This window comes from Callionymus lyra, chromosome 4, assembly GCF_982586985.1.
Source record: "Callionymus lyra chromosome 4, fCalLyr1.hap1.1, whole genome shotgun sequence".
Classification (NCBI taxonomy): Eukaryota; Metazoa; Chordata; class Actinopteri; order Syngnathiformes; family Callionymidae; genus Callionymus; species Callionymus lyra.
Genome location: NC_141821.1, coordinates 14,565,757 through 14,578,666, shown reverse-complemented (window position 1 = coordinate 14,578,666; position 12,910 = coordinate 14,565,757). Strand labels below are relative to the sequence as shown.

General features: G+C 39.5%; 1 protein-coding gene across 2 annotated transcripts in view; it reads left to right on the top strand.

Annotated features, from left to right (window-relative positions):
* col11a1a (collagen, type XI, alpha 1a) overlaps window positions 1-12,002 on the top strand; it is a 63,638-nt gene extending 51,636 nt beyond the window's left edge. For both annotated transcript variants that reach the window (XM_087788875.1, XM_087788874.1), the window contains 13 exons: window positions 4,406-4,459; window positions 6,060-6,167; window positions 6,530-6,583; window positions 6,665-6,718; window positions 7,367-7,474; window positions 8,510-8,563; window positions 8,661-8,696; window positions 8,781-8,834; window positions 8,909-9,149; window positions 9,493-9,605; window positions 9,686-9,754; window positions 10,323-10,556; window positions 10,744-12,002. In XM_087788875.1, the coding sequence (XP_087645001.1) occupies window positions 4,406-4,459; window positions 6,060-6,167; window positions 6,530-6,583; window positions 6,665-6,718; window positions 7,367-7,474; window positions 8,510-8,563; window positions 8,661-8,696; window positions 8,781-8,834; window positions 8,909-9,149; window positions 9,493-9,605; window positions 9,686-9,754; window positions 10,323-10,556; window positions 10,744-10,890 (1,326 nt within the window). In that variant the 3' untranslated portion in view covers window positions 10,891-12,002. The remainder of the gene's footprint in view (window positions 1-4,405; window positions 4,460-6,059; window positions 6,168-6,529; window positions 6,584-6,664; window positions 6,719-7,366; window positions 7,475-8,509; window positions 8,564-8,660; window positions 8,697-8,780; window positions 8,835-8,908; window positions 9,150-9,492; window positions 9,606-9,685; window positions 9,755-10,322; window positions 10,557-10,743) is intronic.
* The last annotated feature ends 908 nt before the right edge of the window (window positions 12,003-12,910 follow it).

Here is a 12,910-nt window from a genome sequence, read left to right as displayed (position 1 = left end):
GGAAATATTATTATGAATATTTTTTAAATTTTAGAGCTTGGTGAGGAAGGCAGGAGGGTCGGCTACAATAGAGAGTCAACATTTAGTAAGCGAGAGCGATTCATTTTCATCAAGAGATAAACTGGGAAAGTGGGATGTATGAGTTACTGTAGAGTCTGTGTTGAGGAGCTGCTCATAGGACAGGAGGGGAAGTGCTGAGATATCTGATTTTATTTTTAGACAGAAATTGAAACGGCTACGAGAAATCTCAAATGGCAGCAGATGGGCTTTAAACTCATTTAAGGTCTTATGAGCTGAAGGAAGAAGGCAAGAGAAACAAAGCAAGTCTGCCACATCATTGATTTGTCTACGGATGGAAGGGACTAAGAGAAACAAAAGTACTTTAAGCTGGACTGACATGGAGAAAAATCACAAGTGGAAATGTGTGGCAAGAGATGCATCTTAAAGTCAATATCAAGGTCTAGATCAAGAACAGACTCTCCAAAACTGTGCACCTTCTACCTTTGTATCAATTGATTAATGTAGGTTACTACAAATTAATTAATTTTTTCCACGAATAAGGTATTATTTCATTCACTTGTATCTGGTCCAGACATTCTTGTGACATACCAGAAGGATTCTCATTTTAATTTACATCATGTTCGTCTTAGTTTCTGTGAAGTCTGGCTCAAGAAATCTTCTGTCCTCATGAATTTAAAAAGTCCCAACCTAAATGATTGGAGTCACTTTTAAGATGGACTCCACGTCTCACCGGCGTCTATCAGGGCCAATAACACGGCATGCATTTCTATGAGAGCTTGATTGCTTTTTTCTAACGTGTCAGGTGAAATTTACATTCGCCCTATTTAACAGGCTATCAGAATTTGCTACACCCAAGTGCCCCGGGATTATAATTTCAGAAAAAAAAGTCTGTTTTATCACAAAGTCCTTAATCGCTGAGAAGGCAGGGGATGGAGGCGCCAGAACGATCCATGCTGCTCAGTGGGAGGTTGCTTTGAATACGAAGAGATACAGTAGTTGAAAATATCATTTTGCCGTATCAGCATTCCTTTAAAATCAGAAGACAAAAACATTTTCTCGGGATTGTTTTTCCCGATAAGCTCTCAGCATTTTCTTTTCAACTTGCTGCATCAAACAGAGACTCTGTGTAAATTCCGTTCTGAATATGCTGCGACAGTTGAAGCAGCTCTTAGCGCTGACCAAGACATGGCGTCTTCACCATCAGTAAGAGTCACGCCGAGGCGAAAGATGAAAGCACTCGTCGTTAGAAACCTCACATTACACTCAAAAGCACTCAGGCAAAAGTCGCTCGCATCAGAGGGCAATTTGGATGGATAGCATTTTCTTGGAAGGATCATATAGAGGTGGAGTCGAAAGAAGTAATTGTGGTCCTGAGAGATCCTGGCCATGGAGAAAAGATGAGATGGCAGACTGGTGTGACTGACAAGTGCTTCTCTGAGTGTATGTGACTGCGTGATTGTAGAAACAAAGGCACGTCCAATTGACTGAAATAGATCTTGACACAACTGAAGGAGTGGATTCAAGGGCATTGGAGTATCCTTTATGTTCAAAGGCAAAGAACATGCGATGTTCATCTAAGAAGACAATTCTTCGATATCAAATCTCACCGGAATGTCGAGAGGCCACAAAAACCATGTGACCATGAGTAGTCTTTTATCTTTGGGAAGAAATAATCAATCAACCAGCATTCCTGTTTCATGGTAGTGTGATCTCAAAGGCTTTGATGCTTGTTCAACAATTGTGCCCATTGGCCATGGAGAAAAGATGTAGTACATTTAGGGTTATTCATAAGTATTAATACGATATAACATGATATACAAGAAAAATTTGCCAAATTGAATAAAAACATTTTATTCAAGTTAGATCTTGGAAATGTTCTTTAAACTGTAGATGGGCTTCATTTTGTGTCCATCAGTGTTGTGGTAAAGGTGTTTTCAAAAGTATTAATACATTATAACTGGCTTGAGAAAACTATCCTGAACATATCCGCCAAACATTTAAGATAATACAAGAGTTTCAAAACTTGTGAATCACTCTTAACTCACAACTTACACAACTTAACTTCATATGTAACAAGTTTGGCATCGGCCTGTAACACAAACACCAATTAAAAAGGTTTAAAAAAAAACTGTTAAAAACATAGACGGCATCTTGTACCACATCTATATGAAAAAGCACCTCATGCATTACAACAATTTGTGAAACGAAAAATTCTAGTAGTCCCTTTTAAAAAGAAATATTTTGGTCAAGCCACTGTTTCCATCCTTGCATCTCACACCTGGGATTCCAAACTACAAACAAAACTCCTGATCCTGACCTTTTTAAAATGTCTTGACTATTACAAGAACAACCATTGTCACAATGATGCCTAAACTTGTACATTTGTTTAATGGTAGCCAAATGTTGGAGGCATCTTTTACTTCTTAGGTACTAGGTTATGTGCAAGGCAATACACGTTATATTCATGAAATGGTTAATGTGATATGCATTAAGTATTGTGCATTCCAGAAAGCACTTCATATGTACAATGCAATCCAGCAGCTAGAGGTATAATCACGCACTTGAACACTATTCCACTTTTATCAGCATTTTCATAACCAATTTATATTATAACCGGCATACGTATGGCCTATCAGTTTCTTGATGCACTATAATGTTTGTTTTTTCTGTCCTATTATTTTTTCAAGGACATGCTTTTCTACCTCTGTAATTGCTCCTGATCAAACTGGCCCTTTAGACTAATTGTTATACTTAATATCACTGTTGTCTTACTAATCTTTTTTTAACGCCAACCTGCTAAACGCATTTGGAAATTAAACATTTGCTATAAACTTGCATATTTACAAATGTACATGTCCTATTGATTGTCCCCATCTTAATTACAGTTATTTAGTCACTTAAACTAAATATTGCATTTTTGTTTTTAGGACGCAAATGGTTTCACGCTTCATTATTTGAGGACAGTCCCTTTAATGCGGTCTTGCCAACTTTCTTTATTGAAAACCTTGTAATTCATCCAGACAACTGGCACCTCTTTTGTGTAAGCACGTTTGTAGTCAATGGATCTATGGCTTAAAATGGTTAATATTTCACGTATCCCCACATCAGGGTTTTATAATTACTGAGTCACAAAGTTCATATTTGTCATTATCTTGCCATCTTTGTCAATACTTAAGCCTTATTTCCAAGCACAGTACACTTGGTAAAAGTGCCTTTACGTCTTAAAAAGAGAATGTGTCTCGCCATATTTACCCAGAGTACTTCCTGTCTTTGTAGCATGTTAGTCATTAAGCTTTTCTACAAACAACCTTAAGATATATACTTGAGTTTTCCGGTCATTACGAGGTTTCAGCACTAGATGAAGAAGACACCTGAGCTCCAGTCGCTTCGAAATATGGCATAAATAATGAGATGAAGATGGTTTCAAAGAAACATCTATAGTTCTGATCAGCAAGATACATTTAGATAAAGAGATTAGAATAGATAAGTACTATGCTATTCCCAAAATAAAGTTACTTGGAAGAAAACTAAATAAAAAAAATAGGAATAACGCCTCCTAAATGTCAGATTTTCAACAAATAACTCAAAAAGTGTTTCAAAGCCATGAACAACAGAAGAAAAGAGAATTCTCACCAAGTTAAGAGCCAACAATGTAAATCTAATGAGAGTTAACTGGACGCTAACAACATTCAAAGGATTACTCACGTAATGACGGTTTCAAATATGCCTGGAGACAGAGGGGGTTACCTTAACACTGAATCACAGCAACCACAGTGAGTTTTAGCTGCTCATTTTTTAAAAAGTTGTGTCACAGGTAAGCAGACCCGGGACTGGAGCAGGTGAACAGATCACAGTGTGGAAACCCAGGCAGGAACCAATCAGAAGAGAGTTCTGGCACACACCTATTTGCATAATTGACATGTGACACTCAGGGACAATGAAAGACACATGTGAATGTTTCTGATGATTAATATTTTTAATTTTAAAAAAAGTATTGCCAATCATGGTCCTCGGTGTCTCTCCATTTATACAGCACTGTCTATTTGTTTTTAAACGCAGCTCTTAAACCCATCGATCTACTCTGCGCACAAATGTCTAAAACTAAATAGTGTTAAACAAATACTTAGCAATTCATGGACCGCTGAGCAGTGTCTGTGTTTTTAGGTTTGCCCAGCTGAAGAAGAAATGGATATTTAAAGAATCTTAACGTAAAAACCAAGCACAATAGAACAACTTTTTTACTGGGTAAAATGTCTTTATCTACCTTGTGATTAAGTGTGAGGTTCACCAGTGATGTCCTGCTTCTCTACACCGTGTTTGAAATGATGTTTTATTGTTGTGGGGGTTTTTTTATGCTAAAGATCTGTCTGTTCCTTCTCTTCAGGGACCACCCGGTGCTGCTGGCTCAGAAGGCAGGCAAGGAGAAAAGGGAGCAAAGGTAACAAATCAATGAGCCTTTTTTTTTTTTTTTTTTGCTCAGTAGAGCAATCTCAGCAAGTCTGCTGTCGTCCCCTCCTCATGGCATCCGCATTGTTCCCCGTCTCAAATTAAAAGCAACGAGATGCAGAAGTAATTTAATTCCACAGCAGATTAGATGGAAATTTATGTACGCAGCCTATTTGAGTAAAACTAAGATTCACTTGCCTCTTGTATTGTCCCATGACTTAATTTCATGAGTGACAAAAGGAGGCAAAGCTTTTTATGTCTTCCCCTCAGGCGTCCACAGTTATTATGTTTGGCTTTTTAATGTTGAGTCAGTGTTGAGAGAAATCGCTGACTTCCTGCAGTTGTTTTAGCGTCTTCTCTTTTAGCCATCAACAATGTAATCTGTGTCTTTTCATGTGCAAAAGATCTGCTTTCATGGCCTGAATATGCCTGAATTTTCACTCGTATTGCCTGTTTAACACGGCTCCTATAATTAGAAGGATTTTAGAAAAAGAAATCTCAAAACATACAATAAAAAAGGGACAAAGCTTGAGAACAATTTTAAACGTTTTATATATTCTCGTGTAGCAGCAAGTGCTGGTCACGGTGTGAAGGTCTCCGGTTCTAATCTCATCCTGACACCGTCTCTGTGGAATTTGTGTCAGCTTGTGACATCTGTCGGGTAATCTGGAGTTGGCAGAACAGGAGCACTTTGGCTCACCAGATAACTCTTGTTTACCCCGATCTTCACTCTGTATTCCACCTGCCATCTTGTTAAGGTAAACACAGCCCACAGCGGAATTCCGATAAAAAGTACTCTGAGAAAGCAGGAATCCTCAAAAGACCACCTGACAGCATGATTAGTGTTGTTTATGCGCCGCAGGTATCAGTGGTGGTGTTTTATTCCGGGGATCTGTATCCTTCAAAAGATGAGGAATTAGTTGTCGGGTTTTTAAAATCTGGTTATTTGTTTGGGGGAAACTTTACACAGTTCATAAAAGGGAGATGAGGCGGGACAGCATGCATCCATGAGAAGTGTGTTTGTTTGAGTTAAATGAATAAATAGTGCTTTAAAATACTGCAAAGAAAGTTTATAATGTGTTCTTGCATTTTCATGACAAATATTACAACACTCCGAGCTACATTAGAAATACTTTTCACATTCAGTTTATTCACTCAATTTTTGAAGGACTGACTTGGGCACATTGTGTCCCTATTTATTTGGCCCCTGGTTAAATGAGTTACTAAACATGAAGAAAGGTTTCTGAAAGAAGCTTCTTTGATAATTATCTTTTTTTTATCAGTCATTGCTTTGTCCATTTGAAATACAACTAAACTTTTAGGATTTTGTGCTATTTAGTTTCCCCAGACCAGAAACCAGACCAGAATAAATTTAACTTTAAAAGTATTTACTTTTATTTTTTTAAATAAATAATAATTCAAGTTGAGCATTTAAAATTTCCCCATTTTTTTTCAAAATACCTTTTCTTTTGGTTTAAAAAGACAATTGTTTTCAAATATGCAGTTATAGAATGTGTATATATTCTGTAATTCAGCTCAGCTCTCCAAGTGCCTTACACATTTTTTTAACCCTTTTTTTTGTCGTCCCATAGGGTGAATCTGGTTCTGAAGGACCGGCTGGGAAAACGGGACCAGTTGGACCTCAGGGACCCTCAGGAAAACCTGGTCCGGAGGGTCTGAGAGGAATTCCTGGACCTGTTGTAAGTAAAATCCTCATAAGAATGTTTTTCAATAGATCCCACTGTTGTGGTATAATTCTACTGCATTGTATTGGCCAGTTTATCTTTTATGTAGTAGGTACCAGCCAAAGGAATTACTCTTCAAACAGTGTCATTGACTTTTTTTTTTTAATCCACATGCCCACATTGTAGACACAAAAGAAACTATTGATAAGAAACAATGATGGTATAATCGATACTCTCAGGCAGTGCATTCTTAAGTTTGGATGTTTATTCCAACACACTTCTTAGAGCTATTAATCATCCTGCCGTGCACACAAAAAATCAATGGCATCTAGAGAAAGTACAGCCGGCACTGATGCTAATTCAATGGCTTTTTACAGGGTGAACAAGGTCTCCCCGGTGCTCCAGGACAAGATGGTCCACCTGGACCCATGGTAAATAATCTCTGTTTAACATCAGTTTTTTTTCTTTAATAAACTCTGACCAAAGTTTGAAATCAAATCTGTACTTTTCAGGGTCCTCCTGGTCTTCCTGGTCTGAAAGGCGATCCTGGCTCGAAGGGTGAAAAGGTAAGAGTGGCAGTTACATTTGTACGGTTGCACAAAAAGGAAGAATATGCATTTCCATGCTGCTCCACACAGTGACTCTTTTAGAAAACCAGCTTGTCAATGACTTCTTTTTTTTTTTGCACTCATGAAATTGGTTTTCAAAAAAGTGAGTGAGAAAGAATCGTTTTAAAAAATTCAGAGCTTGATGTGATGGATTGTTCTAATCCGTCTAATCTTGCTCTTGTCTTCTTTGCAACTGTCAAATTGTAGGTGAAAAGTAACTGCCAACGATATTCAGGCAACACACATTACTCCCTCCAAATTGCCTCCCCCACTCCAAGACAGGGGGTTTTAAAAGCACACAATCGAGGCACAGAGTGTTTTTAATGTTGTCAAATCATTGGGCCTGGTTGACGCTGTCCTATTTCAAAGTTGTCATCCCCACACTGGGGATGGGTCTGGATTCCTGTTTGCGTTTATAGAGGCATTTCAATTACAATGGCAGGGGATTTGAATTGTAATGAAACGTCACCCTCCAGAGCCTGTCATGGTTTTTCCCCTGGTTTCCTGTGGGACACGACAGTCTTTGCTTCAGTCTTGTCAACCTGACATAAGAGTTGTTGCTCTTTTTTATTTCTCTCTAAATGCACATTTGTTTTCATCCTGCAGGGTCACCCAGGTTTGATTGGTCTGATCGGACCCCCCGGAGAACAAGGAGAGAAAGGAGACAGGGGGTTGCCTGGACCTCAAGGTTCATCTGGTGGCAAGGGCGACGGTGTAAGTGATAAATGACTCCATTCACCACCACCAGCAGATAATCTGGTTCTCGTGTTGAAATAGACATTGTTGTACAAGCCAACAACATTCTAGCAACACATATAGTGACCAACCCTCGTACTTTCAGATTTTTCTCAACGATTTAGGTACAAATCCTTTTAAACTTAAGCATCCAGATTGTTAATCAAACCCACCACCAACAATTGATAATCTGCTACTGGCCAGATTAAACATTCTCCTACAAAATGTTACTCTGCTATTGGGTTTTTTCAAAGACAACAAACGACTAGTAGAGGCGGTAATAATTGATGTAATAACTGAGCTAGATCGATGCTTTATCGATAGTGTTTAAATATGAAAATATAGACATTAGTAATAATTAAGAAAAATGCTTCCAGACAATTAACCTTCAAATTTCCAATTAGTATTTGCTCACTTTGTTAACCTGCTCACCAGGTTAATCACTTATAAATCCAAAGTAACCCCTTCAAGTCTGGGGTGTCAAACTCAATTACACATGGGGCCAAAATCCTTTAGTAATCTAAAAACGCTTTAAATTAACCAGGACCTTTGTGTCTTTATTACTATATTATTCTTTTTATTCTTGGAGGCTTGATATATTTTAATTATCTCTGTGTTTGTCCTTGTCTATCAAGAACTCACCAACCAAATATATTTTCATTCAATATCAGTTTTACTGGTATTGATGTTTCTGTATTAATGTTGATATTCATAACCCTAGTCCCTTATCTTCTGTTAATCTTTCACACATTTAAAGGTGACAATATTAAAATGAACATAAATACTTTCATATGAGCCAACAAGTCGGCGTCTCATAAATGGTTGACACATGGATTTGACTCGCCAATCCATACACTGATCATTTCTTCCAAAACCTAATTGGAACCATGATTCATCCTGCCACACTCTTCTCAAGTTGTTGGATATTCATTCCCTCAAAATTCCCAGAGAAACTTCTTCTTCTTCAATGTTTATTTAATATGTCTGACTGGTGCTTATCTCCTCTCATCCCAGGGTATCTCTGGATCGTCAGGTCCTCACGGTCCCCCCGGGCCTCCTGGTCTACCCGTAAGTCTCTTCACTGATTCCATCATAATTTAGATTCTGCACTGCAGATAGGAGGACGATACAAAATTGCTCTGCTTATACGCCTCGTATCTTACAGGGTCCTCAAGGTCCTAAAGGAGCTAAGGGTTCATCTGTGAGTAAATGTGCTTCTCAGATACAAACGTACCCCAAAAAACTTTATTTGACGCAGGCTGAATGAAATGTTTTTGCTCTCTAGGGTCCAGCGGGTAGTAAGGGAGACACTGGTGTAGTCGGCGCCCCTGGTCCTCCTGTGAGTAATTACCGATATTAACCCACCAAAATAAAACTGCAGCAAAAATGTGAGCTGCTGTGACCGTCTTCCAGGGTCCGCCAGGTGAGGTCATCCAGCCGCTGCCCGTCCGGTCCCCCAAGAAGACCAAACGCTCCGCTGACATGCAGTCGGACGGATCCATCATGGACTACGGCGAGGGGATGGAGGACATCTTCGGCTCACTCAACAACCTCAAGCAGGACATTGAGAGAATGAAATACCCCATGGGCACGCAGAACAACCCAGCAAGAACCTGCAAGGATCTGCAGCTGTGCCACCCGGAGTTCCCAGATGGTGAGTCCAGTTTTAAAGTCTTTGTTAAGAAGTCAGTGTTTGCAGTTCGAAAGGCTTTATCTCTGTGGATTAGTTGAATTCCTTAAAGCTATTGATTGAGGGCATCGATGTTAGAAGATGTCACACACACACACACAAGAGCATTTACTCACAATAGAAGGACAACTAAGAGGATTTGAATGCCTCCGACAGACAGATGCCAGTTCTAGACTGAACCGACTCATGTCCGCAGGAGAATATGCCCGAAGCAACGTTTTCCACAATAAAACTTCCTCAAGTCCAGAGGAAAAAAAGCAGTTGCCCGTGTGAAACAGGATCTGTGAGTGTTCTTGGTTCTCCTCAGGTGAATACTGGATCGACCCAAACCAAGGCTGCTCTGGGGACTCCTTCAAAGTCTACTGTAACTTCACCGCCGGGGGCGAGACCTGCATCTACCCCGATAAGAAGTCCAACGGAGTAAGTGACTTTGGAAAATCTCTGATGGAATGGAATGAATTCTTACGCCGTTGTGTGTGTGTTTGTGTGTGTGGCTGCAGGTTAAATTGTCCTCTTGGCCCAAGGAGATCCCAGGGTCGTGGTTCAGTGAATTTAAGCGCGGTAAAATGGTGAGTGTCGTGATTGTTGTCGCTCTCATTTTTCACCTTCATCACTAAAATCGATGAAACTATATTAGAAGGTCATGTGATCAAGCAGGATTATTTTGAAATGTGATCATTTGTAGAAGAAAATGTATATTAGTAGGAATGTTTAAGACGGTGCTATCATATAACCTAAATAAAAAGCTATGTTTCTAGTTACTTTAGTAATTAGGAAACAAAATTAGCCAAAAAACTGTTGAATTTCACAGCATGGTTGTAGCTTGTAAATGAAAGACAACACAAGAAATTCTGGGTACATGATACAATGATACAACATTATTAAACTTAGAAGAAAAGAAGGTGGGTTTGACAGTTAAATGACTATGAAATGATCACAAACTACTTAGAGTTTATCAGTAGAACAAATTTGTGTCAAGAAGTACCAACTTCCTGCAGTTGTTTTATCATTTTGTACACATCAATGATTCGACTTAAACCCCAATTGAACAATAAAATGAGTTACAAATAAAGAACGTAACAGACTAGAGCCCCATCAACAGCTAGTTTGTCTTAACGCGACTCTCTTGCCCTTCAGCTGGTCTACGTGGACGCGGATGGAAACGCGATCAACATGGTGCAGATGACCTTCCTCAGACTACTGACGGCCTCGGCTCGGCAAAACTTCACCTACACCTGCCACCAGTCCGTGGCCTGGCACGACGCCACCAACGACAACTATGACAAGGCGCTGCGCTTCCTGGGCGCCAACGACGAGGAGATGTCGTACGACAACAACCCGTACATCAAGGCCATCTACGACGGCTGCGCGGTAAGACATCGATACGTCAAAAGTACCTTTTGCTACGTGACACAAGAAGCATTATTTAATTTCTAAACAATTTATTTTTTGGAAGATAATGTCTTGGTAATACAACACAATTTTAACATTTTTAAACCTGTTTTTTGATTAAAAAAATACGTTTGTCTGATCATGTTTTCTGTCCCGCTTCTTACAGACAAGGAAGGGCAACGGAAAGACTTTGATGGAGATTAACACTCCCAAAATTGATCAGGTTCCGATCATCGACGTCATGTTGACTGACTTTGGGGACCCCAGCCAGAAGTTCGGGTTCGAAGTTGGCCCCGTCTGCTTCCTTGGTTAAATTAAATATGTAAGAGCAAGAGAAAGGACTTCATGGGGTCAGCAAAAAAGAGAATCAAGTTGAGACGTTTTTTGGGTACCACCACCCTCCCCTCCCCCCGTATTTCAAGCCCCCCACCCTTTTTCTGTGCCACATGCAAGTTTTGAATAAGAGATGGTGTAGCAAGCATGTCTTTCCATGTCAACCCAGGAGAATATTTGTTGCCCTTGTAGGGCTCGAACCACATGACCGAACCACATCTTGGAACGAAAGGAGAAGGACATTTGAAGGCGTGGCAGAGGAGGGTGTATCCGAGGACACCCGGGGAGGCGACCGCTCGGGAATCCTCCTGGTGCTGAACGGAAAAAAAAAACCAACAAAAAAAACTTCAATGGTGCTTGTTCAAAACTCAAAGTATATAGAGGTGCTAAGACAAGAAGGTGTATTTTGATATGAATTATATTAAAAGAATAAAGTGTAATTATTTTGTACAATACTGTTATTTCTGAATCCGCTTTCAAAACTTGCATGTGTATCGAAATAGATCCCGCCTCTTTAATCTCAACGTTGGTTCAAAGATTCACAGCGTAAGTTAACGAAACGATTCAATCTAATAAACGAAACCTCGACGACTGTTCCTGTCACCAAGCAAATAAAGTGAGCATTGAAACGACTCTCCATTGCCACATTTAGACGTCGCCCTTGTATATATATATATATACCGACACTCCGAAGCTGTCTTCAGTATCACACCAGCGCGAGCTCAGCAACGTCTCCCACTAACGTTGTGATCCGGAGCTCGTAGGAAGCAATCACAGCGTTCATTTCTTAATTTAATTCTATTTGTTGTTGTTGTTGACAGGCTTTTTATTTTGGTTGTATACCTCAGATTTTCTTGGTAACCTTTAAAGATGCAAGGATGTAACGCCCTGTATATACAATGGTTAAACAATTAAGTTTATATATTTTGGGTGGGGATTTTTTTAAAAGAGAGAAACTGCTAGACATCCACTGTTCAGATCCCTCTGTGAATGCATCGAGAAGCCCTGTAGGTGACCCATTTTTGTAACTAAGATGTTTTAATGTGCTTTTTATAGTTCAATTAAATATTAAAAACTGGATTCCAAACAGAACTGAATGTCTGGATGGTTTATGTGAGGTGGCTGGATGTTCATCTGGGTTTGATTTCCCACTTAAACCAATAAAGGAACGATGACCGCCCACTGGATGATTTCTCTCAGAGGAAGAGTCTGGTTCTTCTCAAGGTTTCTGCAGGTTTGGTCATTTGGCTTGCATTACTTTTCCAAGACACATTGTTAAATATTAAGGGCCGATAAAAACTGAATGGTGAGTAAACTACCACATTAGGTGTCAATCAAGACCGAGAGTCTAATTTCAGTTTACTGATGGTTTCGTAGAACTGGATTATCTGGATACGATCTTGGACCTGAACCCATCAGTATGTGTCAGTACGTGTCTCTTCTAATATAATTATTTAAATTAGAAAATTTGCTTAAGCCCTGGCCACTGAAACCCTTTTTCTGGGGATTAAATCTTGTTTACCATAACCACGCCTACTCTGATGTGATTTACACATCAAGGTTTGTCACCATACGTCATCAATCCCGGAAGTCTCCACCTCCTGGGGACTTGTTGTATAAACAAAAGGGGGCGTGATTAAGGCTGGCAAGAGGAGGAGTGGAGCCATTATTACGTTTCGCTCCTGTAACCTCTTATTCGTCGGAATTTTAGACAAGGGAGAACTTTATAAAGTGATACATTTAAAACATGGTCATGATGACAGACTTACTGCATCTTGGAAAAGAAGATTCAACATTTGAAACATGTGAGTGAGTCAGGAGAGATGGAGTTTGACATTAGTTGACCTTTAACTAACATCGTACGAGGAAGTGACTACTGTTAGTCGAAAAGGGCAAAACTCCCCGGTTCAGCTTCCCCTAACAAAACCAGGCACATGTAACACCTGATGTGCAATAGTTCGGGAAAAAAATGACAAAATTAATTAGATATGTATGTTTGC